The 17,700-nt window shown below is 34.3% G+C and overlaps 1 protein-coding gene across 1 annotated transcript; it reads right to left on the bottom strand.

Moving 5' to 3' along the window:
* Positions 1–1,011: 1,011 nt before the first annotated feature.
* LOC110018963 (ELMO domain-containing protein A) lies at positions 1,012–17,194 on the bottom strand. The gene is made up of 9 exons (XM_020716453.1): positions 16,863–17,194; positions 14,570–14,679; positions 5,919–5,987; positions 4,533–4,648; positions 4,379–4,433; positions 3,463–3,583; positions 2,858–2,905; positions 2,674–2,768; positions 1,012–1,483 (listed from the first exon to the last, which is right to left on the bottom strand). The coding sequence occupies exons 1-9, from the start codon at positions 16,954–16,956 to the stop codon at positions 1,385–1,387; spliced, it is 807 nt and encodes a 268-aa protein (XP_020572112.1). The 5' UTR covers positions 16,957–17,194; the 3' UTR covers positions 1,012–1,384.
* Between the last annotated feature and the right edge of the window lie 506 nt (positions 17,195–17,700).

A 17,700-nucleotide genomic window follows, 5' to 3' on the forward strand; every position in this document is an offset into this window, starting at 1 on the left:
TTGGCTTGTAGCTTGACTCTTTTATTTCGATTCGAGTCAAAATTTGAATCTATTTTCGAGCGATTAACAATCTTCAAGCTAAATTCGTTAAATTTATCGGCATGAGCTATTAACAATATGATTTCAAGCCAGGCTGGTGTTGGCTTAAAATCGGCTCAAAAAAAATTTGATCCAAAATTTTAACTTGTAGCTTGGTTCAATTATGTCGATCCAAACAAAAATTCAAATCAATTGCGGAGCCAATAACTATTTTGGAGCTAAATTCACAGCACCAGTTGTAAGTAAAACCTTTAATCAATTTATTATTTTCGGTTGCACATTTAGTGGTCTACTCATAAAGCTGCTGCACAGGACCTTTTTCCTATCTCCCACTCGCATACATAATTTCAGAATAATCTTCTACTATAATCTTCTACAATATATAGAGGTTGTAAGTCAAGTCAGTTGTGTTGGGAAATACTGTATGCTTTATCATATATGCGATACCCATTTTTCTACCTCCTGCTTCTTCCGTTCTTCTCTACTTCTTATTCTAGCTACTTTGACAGTAACTATCGATTAAGTTAGCCGGACATGGGGAAGCAGATAGATCCATGGAGTTATCTATGAAGACGAGAATTGAGCTTCTTTTCATACTTGGCATTCGGCATGGCCCTTGTTGAGAAGAATAGGGAGGTCTCTATCGCCCCTAAACTGTTTGTGGAAATGTCTGAAAGGAATATCACACATGGGATGCAGCTCCCTTACTTTTCCATGAAATGGAGAGATAGAACAACGGATGTTTCACTCAATGGAGAAGGCTCATTCCATGGTCCATGCTGAAGAGATTTTGGGTTATGATATTCTGACTACAATTTAAGTGAGATAAGCTTCAGACAAAAAATATTAGAATAATATTAATTAGGCTTATATGTGCTCGATTGAAACTCTTCTATTAAAATAAGGATTGTATGGATATTATAAAAAAAATTTACATTGAACGAACCCTTTCTCTTCACTTTCAACTCATTCGGAGAGACAATCAGTTAAGTTTTATATGCGACGCTTTATGTTAGATTTTGATGCAAACTGAGAACAAGTTATTTAATTAGAAAGAACTTCAAATTGTTGATGGTTTCAATGAACCTGCTTATTCATTGCTTTGCAGATACTACATGGCTTTATCTTGTGTCGAAAGGAAGAGGAATTAGAAAAGGAGCACAAATATTAGATTTCAAGGCCAATGTTTGAAACATTTTTTACAATGGGTTCAGGTCATGGTTCATGTCAAATTTGTCAAAAAGGCCCCTGAAGGTTGTTAACAAGAAGAATAGGGTTTGTTTTTAAAAAGGGGGGAAACAGCCTATACAGTTGATGTCAGGGCTATTATGACAACTTCCCATCACTAGGAGAGGAGGCCGTAGGATGGCATGTCTTCGATCCGCATCACATCATCAAGCAGAAGTTCTTTCTCCAGCTGAATTCTAGTTGATCTGAGAACTTCCTGTTAATCAAGTTAAAAGATTAACCAAAAAAATGTTACAGGAAGCAAAATCTGGAGATATGGAACACCAAACTAAATTTACATTGAATTCCATGTAAGAGGCATTCCTTTCTATCCACTGCTTGTCCATGATCATGAAGGCCACACAGTACAGCAAATCGAAGGCCCATTCATCCTCTGATAACAGAAAAAGTGGTATTTAAGGCAGAATTTCTACAATGAATGAAAGAATCTGTACATGGATTTTCCTGAGTTTAATTAGTTACCTGCTAACATTTGGATGAAAACTGTTCTGATAAATGTTCTTGGCTTTGCTGCAAGGTAGCTTGTCATGGTCAGTAATTCTAATTTGAAGTCGCAAAGAAAGAAATATTGCTGCCTGAATATTAGCACGATAAAATGATATCCATGGCTAGAATGATACTACTCCCTCTGTTGCCATTGCTATGAAGGCATTTATTGAATATTTAACAGTTTTTGTCTATGAACAAACAAGGGACAACAGCTAAGTCTGTGTGTTCCAAAACCTTCCTTTTTTCATACAAATAACTGCTACAAGATAGTTTCTTTGTATGTATGTTTCTTCAATTAGGAGCACATGAAACATAACCTGAATATGTATACAAAAGGAGACTTTGATTTCAACAGGGAATGTGGTTTCCTTCTTCGAAGGATTTTTATTGAGCTATACAGATATAAGGATTGTAGAGAAGCATTCTGACACGATATCAACAAATTCTCATCATCGGCACGAATCTCGAGGCAATATTTTGAGCAAAAAACATTCAAACTTCGATTACGAGTCATCCGGAACTCCCATTTCAGCAAAATTATAGTCATACTGATCGGCTCGATGAAACTGACCTAATGATATAAAAGTTAGTCCAATCTGAGTCAAATCAAGCCTGGATCAAGTCATTGAACTACTACTGGAGGATTTCCAGAGGCATTTGAAAGGTCAAAAGGATGTCGAATCTAGCGAGTTTACAGTCAAATCGAGCGTCTTGAAAAGACGAATCCAACGAGCCCAAGATTGCTCAATTCCGACATCGTTAAGGCACTCAAATGTCTATCAAACGTCATCTGATCAAGGGAAGCTCTCCGGACCGTCCGATCAAAATGGTTCATATTCCTGCATTAATGTTACAGGAAGCAAAATCTGGAGATATGGAACACCAAACTAAATTTACATTGAATTCCATATAAGAGGCATTCCTTTCTATCCACTGCTTGTCCATGATCATGAAGGCCACACAGTACAGCAAATCGAAGGCCCATTCATCCTCTGATAACAGAAAAAGTGGTATTTAAGGCAGAATTTCTACAATGAATGAAAGAATCTGTACATGGATTTTCTTGAGTTTAATTAGTTACCTGCTAACATTTGGATGAAAACTGTTCTGATAAATGTTCTTGGCTTTGCTGCAAGGTAGCTTGTCATGGTCAGTAATTCTAATTTGAAGTCGCAAAGAAAGAAATATTGCTGCCTGAATATTAGCACGATAAAATGATATCCATGGCTAGAATGATACTACTCCCTCTGTTGCCATTGCTATGAAGGCATTTATTGAATATTTAACAGTTTTTGTCTATGAACAAACAAGGGACAACAGCTAAGTCTGTGTGTTCCAAAACCTTCCTTTTTTCATACAAATAACTGCTACAAGATAGTTTCTTTGTATGTATGTTTCTTCAATTAGGAGCACATGAAACATAACCTGAATATGTATACAAAAGGAGACTTTGATTTCAACAGGGAATGTGGTTTCCTTCTTCGAAGGATTTTTATTGAGCTATACAGATATAAGGATTGTAGAGAAGCATTCTATGCAATTTATGTTTTAGTTCCCATATATTGAGAATCAATTTAAGCACTTCATTGCCTAGTTATCATTAACCAGAAGTATAGTAAAAATGTTTCCGGAATTTGTACAAATACAATGACAGTTTGGAGGGCAAAAAGAAATCAGAAGTCTTACAAGAATGCAAATCTAGCATTTGCATGATCATGAAAGTGATATTGACACCAGCTACAGCAAAAGGGTACTCCCAAGCTGCTCGCTTACCACCTTGCTTATTCAGTAGCCTCTGAAATGATCCCTGGCATAATAGAAATTATCATTCTCATATTAGTGCTCTACACTAAACAAATCTTGAGGTGGGTCGTAAAATTAATCAAAAAACACAAAAATGACAAATTTTAGAATATGAATAGTTAAATTTAGGATTAGAAACAGTTAGAAAATTAATTTTGAAAGCAGATGAATGAATTACTATAGTGCACACTTAAGGTAGAAAGGATATGAATTTGAGGTGATTAAATGACATTAAGGTTCTAGTAGTAGTTCAAAATAATATGTATAAAAGGTAGTTTTGACACTTCTTGTAGTAATCAATAGTAATGAATGAAAAAGGACTTATAAGCCTGGCCCCAAATAATTGGCAAGTCTGATGGTGATGATAATGCTGCTGCTGCTGATATAGCCATATAAAAGCAAGCATATGTTGAACTGTGCATCTACTAGCATCTATATCAGCAACGTCATCACAAAAGACCAAATCCCTCCTAGTTAATACTATCAGTCAAAAATAACCAAAAGAAGCTTTGGTAGGCTTGAATATTATGGTGCTGTAATGATTCAGTTAATGCACATTATGGCTTTATTTGGGGCTGTTGCAAATGTCTGATAGTGACCACTACTACACCACGTATGTATGAGGCCGTTTGTTGGACTCGTGCCAACAAATAAAAAAAATGAAATATCAAATGCTTCCCAACTCAGCACTATTGGGGGTGAATATGATCTTGGTTATGAGCACCAAAAATAGGATTGACAGGAGTCACAAGAGCTACAAGTTTTAGAAGAAAAATAAATAGAAATGATATTATCTTACAGAAAATGTTTTAGCAAAGAAGAGCAGGTTCTCCAACGATATAAATCCACCTCCCCTGTTCACGTATTGGGTGGGTTTATCAAAAGGTAAATTGAAGTAATATCATTAAAGAAGATTAAACAAAAAGAATAAAAGCGTTAAAACTTTTGCTAACCTGAAGTCAGTTGATGGGTCTTTACCCTGCCAACCCATTTGTTTCCACTGTTCAGAGATCAATCCATGAAGCTCTTGATTTGGATATGTAGAAGCCCAAAGAGCTCTCAGAGCTTCCTATAAGCCAGGTATTTTTGTCTCATAAGCAAAATTTTATGAAAAATAAACTAAAAAAGTTTACTGTAGGCTCTTTAAGAAGCTTAAAATTTTATTCAAATTTTCCATTATAAATAGAAAGTTTAAAGTGTTGTCAAATAATTTTTGATGCCTATGTTGCAGTAGAGGAAACATCTGCTGATAGTTTAGACTACCCATGCATCAAAGTCTAGTAGTTCAACTGTAACAAGTAGCCAGTCAGAAATGAACTGTCAAGCTTACAAAGCTGGCCAATTCCAGTATAAGCGGTTAAAGCGAATAACCGCTTATGCTCTTGCTCGTTGGCGAGTTTGAGGATTTTCTAACTTTCTAAATGTGATAGGTGTGTCAAAAATCCCACATGAACCTTATAGAAAAAGGAGGCATTTACGCGTATACTACCTAATTCCTAGGTAATTATATATCTAACACTTAAACTTTCCATTTTTACATTTATACCATCCAAATCTTTAATATCACATAAAAAATACCACTATTTTAACTTTTAAAAAGAGAAATACATGATTCCATGCATAGATAAGGTGGCATATATGTAAAGTTGAAGTTTAGGTGTTAGATATGTAAATACATCAGAACTGAGTGGTAAATATGTAAATCTTCCTTCAAAAAAATTGAGATCAAGTGACATAATTACCATTCGAGTCATATTTGGGTCTACATTGCAGATCCAATTATTATTTGGAATTGGTTCAGGTTTTGGCCTTCAAAACCAAAAATCAGCCTAATCTTAGACCCATTTATCATTCAGATTTGGGTTTTGAAAAGCTAGAAATAAATTGTTGGTCTTAACATGTATATTATTTGGTTAAATGGGTAAATTTTGGGTTAATTAGGTCGTGTTCCCAAAATTTGCATGATTCATAAAATAAGTGGGTTAACGAGATTGGGTTCAAGTAAGTTTAGTTGAGTAGAATTTGGGTAAAATATTTTCACATATATAGTTGATGGGTAGGGATCAAGTAGGCTAGGTTTGGGTCAACTTCACGTAAAAAAAATAATCTAACCTATCAGCCCAAATTGACACAACTATTGTGTGACTTTGCTTCAGTGCCCAAACTCCCCAAAAATGAAGATTAGCAAAATAATCTAGAAAGTAGGCTAATGAAAAGCACTTTAAGAGAATATTAAATATATTGGAAAACTATTTGTCTTCGCTACGACTGATTCTTCAAGGGAAAAAAATTTAAAAGGAAAGAAAATTTTTTGCAACTTCCTTAAAATAAAAATGGACCTGATGACAATGCCTAGATGGATCAAAGTACACATTCATTCGGTGCTTCAATCTGTTCAGCCTTTCCTCCTGCAAAATCAGATGAGTTTTATTTTGATATGATCTCATGAATGGTATCTCATAAATATAAACAAAAGAGAATTAATTATATAATTTAATGTAAATACAATGGAAGGCATATGTGCATTGTTGCGAGCAAAGTTACTCTATTTTTCCGTTGATAGTAGCCTATATGCATATTGGGGTAAGGCAAAAGAAAAGGAAAATAAGGAGAATAATATAAATAAGGATATAAAGTCAGATCCACATAATAAATTATTCTCCAAAATCAGTAAGTCCTGATATAATTTTACCTATGAAGAAGCTTGAGCAGAACTGTCAATGAGCTTCAGCTTGTTGCAACATTCTGAGAATTGGGGAAAGAATCTAAAATCTTAGGGCTTGTTAGGGATCATTTTTGTTTTTTTTTTATTATTTTGCTTTTTATTTTAAAAATATGATAGTTTTCATTTTTGCATGTTTTATTTTTTATTTGTAAAGATAAATTAGTTTATTTTTTTAAAAAACACAAAATATTTAAAATTTATTTTTAGTGTTTTTAGAAACAACTAAACATGTTATAATATATCAAACATATTTCATTTTAAAAAAAATAAAAGCAAAATAAGATGAAAATAAAATAAATTAAAAGTGATCACAAACAACTTAGGGCTTGTTTGGATCACTTCAGTTTTTTGTTTTTTATTTTTTAGATTTTGTTTTTGTTTTATTTTATCGTAAAAACAATTTTTGCATGTTTTTTATTAAAAAAAAACATTGCACCTAAGTCCTAACTCATAGCCTGAGGCATTCATCTCTACAAAAAATGGTTGGTTGGATTTGGGTACTGCCAGCACTAATACAATCAACATGATCTACTTTAACTTCTTAAATTCTGGGTTGTAGCTTCCTCCCACTGAAAGTTATCATTCTTCAATTGCTTCGTCAACAACACATAATCAAACTGTAACCCTCCACAAACTTTCTGTATTTTGTAAGTCCTAGAAATTCACTCAACTCCTTCAATGTCTTAGGTAGTGGCCAAGCCAACGTAATCATCACCTTCGATGGATTTACCGACAACCCAAGTACCATCAACACTTTTAAATGGTCCATGCGGTATTCTAGGGAACGATTGGATAACATCTCAAATTTTTCCCTATAATCCATGACAAAAACTTCCTAGACCAATGCAAAAAGCCAGTCATGAAACACTCCAACAATCGGTCTTTGAATTCTTCTCATAGTCTGATTAGCTAGAGTTTTTGTCTTCATTGACACCACGTTAGAGCATATCCTTCCAAACACAGGGCCGCCACCATCACTTTTTCTTCCTCAGTCAGCCCGTTAACAACAAAGTATCCTCCACGGAATAAATCCAACCATATGCATCATCTTCTTCAAAGATCAGCATCTTCAGTTTTTTTATGCAAGTTCTTCTCAATTTCCTTGGCTGAAACTCATTCCACTCATGAAGCAAGGGTTGGGTTCCCTTCTTCAAGCCATATTGGTTTTCCTTCTTCAATAAGTTTAGCTCACCACATTATCAAAATGTCCGTCCTTATAGGCTCCTGATTCACCTTTCATCCGAAAGGCTGCCAGAGCAAAAGCACTGGCGCTGTTGGATGTAACCCTTAACCGGGCCCATCGTGGTTCCCTATTTCAAGCCAAAATCATTTGTATCGATCTTTAGTAGTTTTGAATAACACGACATCCCATTATGCATGTTACCTCTCATTCCAAATCTCCAAATGTCGTGTGATTCCCTCAAGATATTGCCGCTCGAATCCTCTTCCGAATCCCTCGCTCAATCCCGCCTGCTTCCACTAATTAATCCCGCTTGCTTCCATTAATTTTAGCCGTCCAGATGCCGCACTATTCCATCCAAGTGTTGTCACTCGAGTCCGCTCCTGATTCGTTCGCTCAATCCCATGACTACAAATCCACCTAAGACAGTGACGTTCCACTGATGCAGCGAAAGTTATTTAATTTTTTTTCCGCTTGCGCTTGCTTTAGAAGTTGTCGCTCGATCCTGCGGCGAGCTGCGACAAGTTTGTGGGAAACTCCACGATATTTTTTCAGCATTTTTTCTAGCACCATGAATCTCCCCTCCATGAACGAGAACCACCCCTCCATGCCCTGAGAAACATTTCTCCATTGCAGATCTAATTTGGCTCAACTCTCTTCTAATTTCTCCTCTAAGGCATCTTCATTCTAGACCACTGTTACTCCCAGGATAATTTTCAATCTCAAAGGAGTAAATCCTATATCTCGTGATCCTATTGTTAGCTTCCCAAGTTGCTCTAATCACAACTATACCGCGAGGTTCGATCACGAATGTGGAACATGCACGCCATGATCCATCTGTTGGCTTCCCAGATAGCTCAAATTGCATTGTATCATGAGGTTCGATTACTAAGTGTTCCCATAAATGTGAAACCACGTACGTCAAAATCCTATCATTGGCTCCTAGCGAGCTCGAATTTTGACTATATCGTGATGTTCGACCATAAAGGTTGAACCTATACACCAAGATCCTATTGTTGGATTCCCAACTAGCTCAAATCACAACTATTTCGTGAGGTTCGATCACAATGGGGACACGACAGAGAAGCCATATGCATCTATTGACCTCCATATCTACTCCATTCACCGCGTTCATTTTTACGTGATTTTGTGCGCATAAAGTTCATTTTGCATGAATTTTTTACTCACAAAAAAAATTTCATCGAGCGTCATTTTGTAAAATAGAAGGCGTGAGCACGTCCAGGTTGTCAATACGATTCAAACAAGCTTATTTGAGTCTGAATTGGACTGTTTAGCATAAGTCGAGGGATCAAATATTCTCTTTGTTAAAAATTAGATAAATTTAATATAAATTATGTACTTATATACTAATAATAACAAATATTTATATTCACATATAAATATACATATGTTCATATATTTTTTTATATATTTAAATATTAATATTGTATATGAATTATAAATTCTAATTTGAACATTCCCTCCATATTTTTCTCCCATAATTTTAAAGTATGACGCATCAACTTAACTCCTATATAATTTGCACACTCTTGTGCATCCCCTTTATTCTTAAAAATGAGAACCAAAATACTATTTCTTCACTCCTCAGACATCTTTTTAGTTTTTAAAATAATATTAAAGAGTTTAGTAAGCCAACTTTCAAATCTCCTATATATTTTCACACTTCAAATGGGATATCATCATATCCTACAGACTTTCCACCATTGATTTTCTTTAAAGCATTTGCAACTTCTTTTTTACTGATGCAACGATAAAAATAAAATATTTTATTATTATTAACGATAATAAGATTACTGAAGTCAATCATATTTTCAGAAACTTCATTAAAAAGTTTATTAAAATAACTCACCCACCTATATTGAATCTATTTTTCTAAGAAAAATACTTTTTAATTATCTTTAATAAACTTTATTTACGTTAAATATTTCCTTTTCTTTCTCTTTGTTTGCCTAGTTTAGACCTATATTTTGAACCTCTTTAATATATAATATATTATAAAGATCACTAAAAGTAAAATTTTTAGCGTCACAACTTGTTCTCTTAGACTCCCTACTGGTTATTTTATATTTTTCTCAGTTTTTCAAGTTTTTATATTTAAACAAATATTTATAGCATTATTTCTTATATTTTATCTTTTCTTGCACATTATTATTTCACTACAAACTATTTTTATTTATAGAAACATTCTTTTAATTTTTAAGTATATCTTTTGTCACTTATTTACTAGTGTTTGTTACTTTATCAAACATAAAATTTAATTCTTCATAAATATCCAAAATCTTGAAATCTTAAAGTTTACTCACAAAAATAATTTTATCCGTCTTTTAGGTGTCCCCATCTAATTTTAAGAAAAACATTCTTAGTATTTTTTATTTTAAAAATTTTCATCTTAAAATTTAGAACTAATAATCGATGTTGAGTACGTAAATGCTCACTTGGAATGACCTTGCAATCTTTACATTCTCAATGATTTTTTCTTCTCATAAGAAAATAATCAATTTGTGTTTTATTAAATTCATTATTGTAAGTAATAATGTACTCGTAGACCTGCCCAACATAATTAATAATATGCCCATCTCTTAATTGAGATGCTTCTATTTAAAAAAAGGGTTTTTTATATATAGAACACATAAAACTCTCATATTTATCTATCTCATATCTAAACTTTCATAATTACAAACATCATATAAAAAGTAATACTCATTATCACCTTTTATAGTCAAATTAATCATTTCATCCATAGAGAAAGTAATATTTGTGTAAAAATAAAAGTTTAGGTGTGAGAAAAGAAAATTCATAAGAATTGTATGCATTGTATGTAATTTCCCTTTAAGAAAATAATAATATATTCCCAATTACTCATGGATGAAAAAGACGGGAGGAGAATGTCATCGAACATTAAATACCCTTTTTATTTTCTCTCTCTATCATTTTTTTTCTCTCTGATTCACGTCAGCCGGTGGATTATTTTTCTCCATTCCCGGGCACGAGAACCCTCACACAACCTCTCCCTCTCCTCAATCTCACCCCTCTCGGCCTCCACAACCCATAGCACGACCCAAAATCCCTCCACCAAATTCCTACACTTCCTACACGCCGCCGTCCGAGCCCCTGCGCTCCTCTCTCCGGCGACCCGACAACCGAGAAATCGCCCCCGCTCCATCTACTCCCTGCCACCATCCCCACCATACCGCCGGCGACCTTACCGAAGCCCTCTCACATTCACTGAGTAGAACAGAGAAAAAGAGAGATCATTCTTTGTGATCCTTGAAATCCTTGCTAAATTTGCCGTCGACGCCAATCTCGAAAGGTAAGAAAAATTTGTGATCTAAAACTCTTTGTATGTCCTGTTTGCGCAAACATGAGGAGGGGAACTACACATGCTTTTTAAGAGTATGGTAGGGAAAAAAAAAACTCATATGCTAGTGTCGCAGCCTGATGCGACGTGTCTATCACGACGAGCAAACTCATACATACTTTTAAGAGCATGATGAGAAAAACTCGTAGCGATGTTTACGAAGCAACCGGGGGATATATCTGTCTGCGCTCTGATCTGTACTTGGAGGTATCTCATACGTGCCCTTTAAAAGGCACGTTGAAATTATTGTTAACCCAAACTCAAATAGAGTCCAATCTCTTTTTTTTATATATCATATTGAAAACCACTAATTATGTATGCTTTTAAAAGAGTACAGGGCAAAGTCATAAGTAACTCACTTTAGTCTTATCTATTTCCTTAAATGTCCCGTAGTGAAAAGATTGAGCTCCCCACTGGGCCAATCCGATATCCTTCATAATAGAGAAGGTAACATGACTATCTATATTGGAATACTTAAATGAATAAATCCAATTAAAAGGGCCAAATAAGTATTTAACCTCACTTTCCTGATGGTCGTGTTGAATGCAACTCAATCGGAGGGGTCTATCCTCTATCCAAAAGGGTGCATGGAAAATTCGTCGGCCGGCGATGTTTACGACACAACAGGGGGGTATGCATGTATATGCTTTCATGTGTGCTTGCAGATTACCCCATATGTGCGTTTAAAGGGCATCGTGGATTTCAAAATACTTTGGTCACGCTATTTTATAACACTAAGTAATACATGCATTTAAAGGATGAGATGGTTAGGCCCGACTTTCTCGATGTAGCCACACTCATGGGAATGATGCTAGGAGGTTGTTAAAATGTTGTTAAAATTGAACTGTAAAAGCTTGCAAATAACTTCAAGTGTTGGCTTTCATTTAAACATACAAAATAATTCAAGATTCAGGGCTATTTTGAACGTGCAAAATAATTCAAAATTTAGGATTTTATAGTTGCAAAAAGTATTTGAAGTTGAACAGTGAAATTTTACAAATTAGCTTAAATATGAAATATCATAAACTTGCGGCTAAAGTGATCACATAAATGTTACTTTAAATGTCAAACAATGATTTCATTTGTTTAGTCGTCATTGGATTCACGATACACTGATAGAGAAAAGAAGATTATTTTTTTTAAAGCCAAACACAAAATTCTACATGACCGCCAAAGGCTCCGCAATATTTATGCACTATCGGACAGAAGGTTAAATTAAAGGGTTAAATGAAAGATTTGCATACATTTCCAATGATAACACATTTATGCAAATAGCAAAATAATCTCCTAAAATTTAGTTTAAATTCAGAAGTCCTGAATGCATGCTTTTGCTCTGTCACCTATCTTAATTCACTAAATTTAAGCGTCTTAAAATGTTTTGCAGGTCGATTACGTACTCAAGCTAAAATATAATTCATCTCGAGCAACATGCACGCATTTCAAAGCTTTTTAAAAATTTCACATTTTTTTTTAAATTGCATATTGAAAATAGCTACTTATGTATGCTTTTAAAAGGGTACAGAGCAAAGTCATAAGTAATGCGCCTTAGTCTATCTCTTTCCTTAAATAGACTGTGGCGGACAAGATTGAGCCCTCTTTGGGCCAATCTGATCTCCTTCATAATAGAGACTGTAGTTGACATGACTATCTATCTGCAAATAGACCAAGAACAAATAATTAGTCATCATTCGCCATCATATATCGGGGTGGACAAATTTATTATTAACTCAAACTCACAGTGTCAAATATCATATATATTGATTATATTCCTAAAATTAAACTCAAATAATTCTATGTCAGTAAGGGAGTGACCTGAGTCCTCTGTCTGTGTGGTTTGACCAATAGACTCCACAAAAGAAGCAATTACGAGCTGAGTCATCTGGTCGGATTGTTTGGTCATTAGGCTCCATCAGACTGTTTGACCCCTAAGCTCCACTATAAAATGATCACAATTATAGCCAATATGTTCCTAAATGGTATTATGCCCCTTCTGAGTTATGAAACACTTGATATATTTGATATGACACAAAACCCTCTATTAGCTAAAGTCGACTTAGATTAGTCCCCTAGACAAATATTCACCCCAAGTCTATAGGTTTCCCTTAAACAAAGCAACTCATAGTTGCTGACAAGAATTCGTCTGTCAGGTTAGGTCGATTGCCTCATCTTATTAAGTAGGCCAGGGTGCAAAACACCCGAGATGATGAAACCATGAGATTTTGATCGGGTGCGTCATCATTGCTCCCATAATTCGCTCTTTAGGTCAGTGATGATTTTCGTGAATTTTATATGTCAAACATGTTGCTATTATATGCTGAGCAATTAACTCCCTAATGATTAGCATTATCAGGAGGGGGTAATTCAACCACAAACCACAAAATCTTAAAGCCCTCACAAAATGAGAGTGAAATCTCTGGGTAGTATCTGATCTACTAACCCATCTACCTTCTGAAAATTCAATCATGAATCTCATAATAAACTTCAATTTATTTTCATTTTTGAGGTAGGTTGGGCCATTTAGAATTTTCAAAGCCCACAAAGCCACAATCCAGTCTGCTTTCCAATTAGTTTTGTGAGTTCCAGTCACGAAGGCGAAGAATATCTTGACAATTCGATTTCAGACGATACGAGTCAGAGCAACTACCTTGAATGTAAACGAGAAATATTTCTAACGGAGCAGAGGCTTCAAAAGCTCTCATACCAATTTGATAGGAATGAGATAAATTTTCACAGAAATTAGGACAAAAAGTAGATTATATTCCGTCGGTATCAAATCAAAATAATATAATTTGAAATACATAAAAGATAAACACCTTTGAAAGGTTGACGATCTCTCCTAAACACACTAACCCTAAATTCGAGGCAACAATTACATACATAACCTAACCCTAAACATATTAAGTTCTATTTAGAGCCCACAATAATAACTGACAAATAACTAAACTTCCCTTTTAGTCTTACGCCTAACATATGGGCCAAGATCTCATGGTCTTTAATGCCCAAAATAACTGTACAAAAAAAACATTGCTAGCGCTGCACCATAGGAGATATAATGGTCTTCAAACTATTTTGACTGGCTAGATTTCAACTTATTGGAGCATGAGGCAGTGGAGCACGAGGTGAACGGTGCCGTTCGTGTTGGTCTAAAATAATGATCTTCATGGAAAGCATTGCTGGTAAGATCAACATAGCCAAGATGCTTGTCATTTTTCAAAGTTGACGGTGTCAATGCCGTGAGGAGGCAAATCCAAGTAATGGAGTTTATTGTGAGAGTCATAAAGGAAGTGCTAAGTCCTCCACCATAAAAGATAATTAGTAGTATAGAATTTAGTTAAGGTATTAATGATAGAGAACTAGAGATCATTTAGAGAAAACAGGAGACAGGACCAATTAAACAATAGAGAACCAAATCCTGAAAAGAGAAAATAATGGAAAACACATCAAAGCTATAAATGAAAATCAATAGAGGCTGCAACAATAGAATTCGAGATGAAGACAGTACTACACAGATGAAAGTCATATGTATATATAGAAAATAATAGTAGAAGTGGAAAAAAGAGAATATTAATAAGCAATTCAGATGAAATTGATAATATCTTTAAAAATTTATCCAATGTACAGCCAAGAAATTAGCATTAAATAGCTATAAGTTAGAAATATTCTAATAAATATCAATAATGAGCCAAAATAGAATAATTGCCCTTGCCTGTGATGGAGTTAGATTGACGCACACGCGCTCATAAACTTCTTTTCGTTTGATGCATACACAAGAAAGTCCTCTTCCAATCCATCTTGGAGAACCACAAGTTACATCGTCTACAGAAGAAAATAAATTAGATCAGTCACTGGCACAGGATTTTCTCTCCCCCCTCCTCTTCAAATACAGTGACTAAATTTGACACATTATTAATTTGATTTGGGAGGAGAAAATTTGCAGAATTTAAAGGAACGATTTTGTAAAAACAGAAAATTTATGTTGATCAATGTAAGCTGCTGTCAGGTTTAGAATACTAAATTGTGGCAAATGATTGATTTTTTTTAAATAATTGTATTACGAAAGAAGGTGATATAATTATATGCTGTCTCTATCACATGCCCTCATAACTTAAACAACTAATTTAGGAAGCATCATTTACGAAAATTTTCAATTTCTCAAATATTTGGTGGGCTTTATCCTCCAAGGTCTTCCAGCTTTTACGAAATTACATGTTTGACATGATAATAAAATAATCATACTTTGTCCTTGAAATTTTCTAAAAAAGTATAAATGAAAGTACTTGGTCTTATAATGAAAGGATTTTCAAAAAAAAAAATACGCTTCTAATTGAGCCAAAACATAACCCTCAGTGCCTAGTTTTAATAGGATTCAGACATGAATTTAAGATAAATCTAACTAAATATTAAAAAAAAAAAATTAAATGTAACACTTCGTTAAATCAAGATTTCTCACATTCTGTCTTTTTTTAACTAAATATTAAAAAAAAAAAAATTAAATGTAACACTTCGTTAAATCAAGATTTCTCACATTCTGTCTTTTTTTACGACCTAAATCTGAATTTACTAAATCCAATTAGGAGACAGATTTAAAAGATTCACTCCATCATGGCATTCGGTGAGAAAGAGTTTAATAAATCCGGATTTAATGGGTTTTATATAATCTATTTAAAGTAAGATCAAGTTTCTTGAAAAAAATAGTAAAGTTAGGCCCTATTTGATTCGATTTCCCTATTACGGAGAAAGCAAAAGCATGAAAACACAGGCAGGACAGCAACTTTTTGGTCGCATGCGGGCATGAATGGAGCCTGCAACTCCATCAAAAGAGAGCAAACAGAGCGTTTCGTATTCATAATTCTCAAAATAGAACTGTTATGGTGATGTTGTGAAACACAACGCAAGCATAAAGCTTTTCCAAACAAAACCTTAATCCGAACTCAAAAAATTGCAACAGCGCAAACACGAGCAGATACAATATTAAGACCATGGATGATTATATTCATATTACACATTTCCCCACGTTGCAATCATTTAATTAACTTAACACAGTAATAGTAAACTTGCCTTACATTTTCTCTGCCATTTGGCTAATGGAGAATAGTCCTTGAGAAACCATGGCTGCCACCGGCCAATTGATACAGTTCTCGTCAAGGACTGCACTCCTGCCAATGGCAAAATGGTATATTTGCAATTTAAAATAAATAAAAAATATTGGGTGGGCGGTGAACTCTTCGGACGAAGTCCCAGCTAAGAAATCTTTTGAGAGCATTACAAATCCAATAACTTGTCCTTTCCGTTGTCAATATGATATTTTCAGAAAATGACAATTTTTTTAAGAAATTTTAAATACATACCTGACCATTTATGTATTTCCATATCTAACAACTAAAATTTAATATTTATATTTATAACACTGTTGTATCATACAGCTATAAATAAAAATATATATATATTAACATAATGCAATATTAAGGATTTGAATATTATGCACGTAAATATGAAAGTTTAAAAAGGTTATAAATATAAATACATATAAGTTGTGTGGTGCATATGTAAATGCCGCTTTCTTTTTTTAAACGCTCAGTGAATTTAATAGTAAATTAATCCGCAAATCCGGATGCGCAAGTGGCTACCGCCAAGCAAAACCAACAGATGCCATAAAAGACAAAAAGCAATTTTAAAATTCCTTCAAAGTTGCCGCCCTCTTAAGGACAAAAGAGGGAAGAAGAACATTTATGCAAAAATCACAAAAGCATTACGCTCCACTCCATCTAAATTCTACCAAAACATAAGCGAAACAAAGCATCACGAAAATCGAACACAAACCTACAATCTAACCAATGCCGTGCCCTAAATCGATAAAGGCAAAAAAAAAAAACCTAATCTAGAACATAAACAAATTGATTTCAGATAGCCGCAGAAAGCAGAATAAACACAGATTTTGCGATAGAATAAGAGGTGTCGTCCCGATTATGAAGAGAAAAGGGGAAAGGGGAAAGAGAAACCTGAAGAGGAGGATCCATTGGAGTATCGAGAGACGGAGACGGTAGGAAGACACCGAATCGTCACGCAGCTTCCCTGGTTCCTCTCCGCTCTCATTTCTTTTGTTCTGATTTGCGGGAGTTCATCGGCAGTCTGTTTCTTGGAGTTGAAGTGTATATATAGCAGCTTGGGAGTGGATGTGGCGGAGAAAGGGAAAGGTTGAGAGGAAAGGGAAGCGAGGGGGGAAGCAGAGCAGTCGTCGTTTTGTTTTCGGCGCTGTCTGGCGAGCCCACTGCGTACAAAGTACAGTTGGACTTGCCGACGGAATCACACAGAGGACTAATGTAGGGTGAAGGTTCCGTGACTAGGGATTTAATAATTAAAGTGGGTTTATATATATGTATGCTATTATATACATATCTATTTCACCTTTTTAAGTTAAACAAACATATGATTTTATGTGATATGAAAGATTTCTAGTATAAAGATGAAAATGCAAAATATAAGTGTTAGATGTAAATACCTAAGAATTGTGAGGCATTTATATAAATGGCCTATTATTTTGTTAAGATGAAATGATCTAAGATAGTTTTTTAATTATAACGTACATGATTAAGAAAATTTATTCAAGAGGCACTATTCTATAAACTGATGGTATTCTTGTAACTCTTTTTTATGTTTCATACATCATAATATATTTATAATAAACTCATTAAAATGTTCTATGCTCTAAATTTTATTCCATTGTTCAAAGTTAAGGATTTGATGTTGGCCAAAGTAAATAATAAATTTTATTTTGTTAGAAAATTCACGAATGTAGACTAATTTTTTAATGTCTCTGTATTGTACAAAAATTTAACA

This window comes from Phalaenopsis equestris, unplaced genomic scaffold (genome assembly GCF_001263595.1).
Source record: "Phalaenopsis equestris unplaced genomic scaffold, ASM126359v1 Scaffold000036, whole genome shotgun sequence".
Classification (NCBI taxonomy): domain Eukaryota; kingdom Viridiplantae; phylum Streptophyta; class Magnoliopsida; order Asparagales; family Orchidaceae; genus Phalaenopsis; species Phalaenopsis equestris.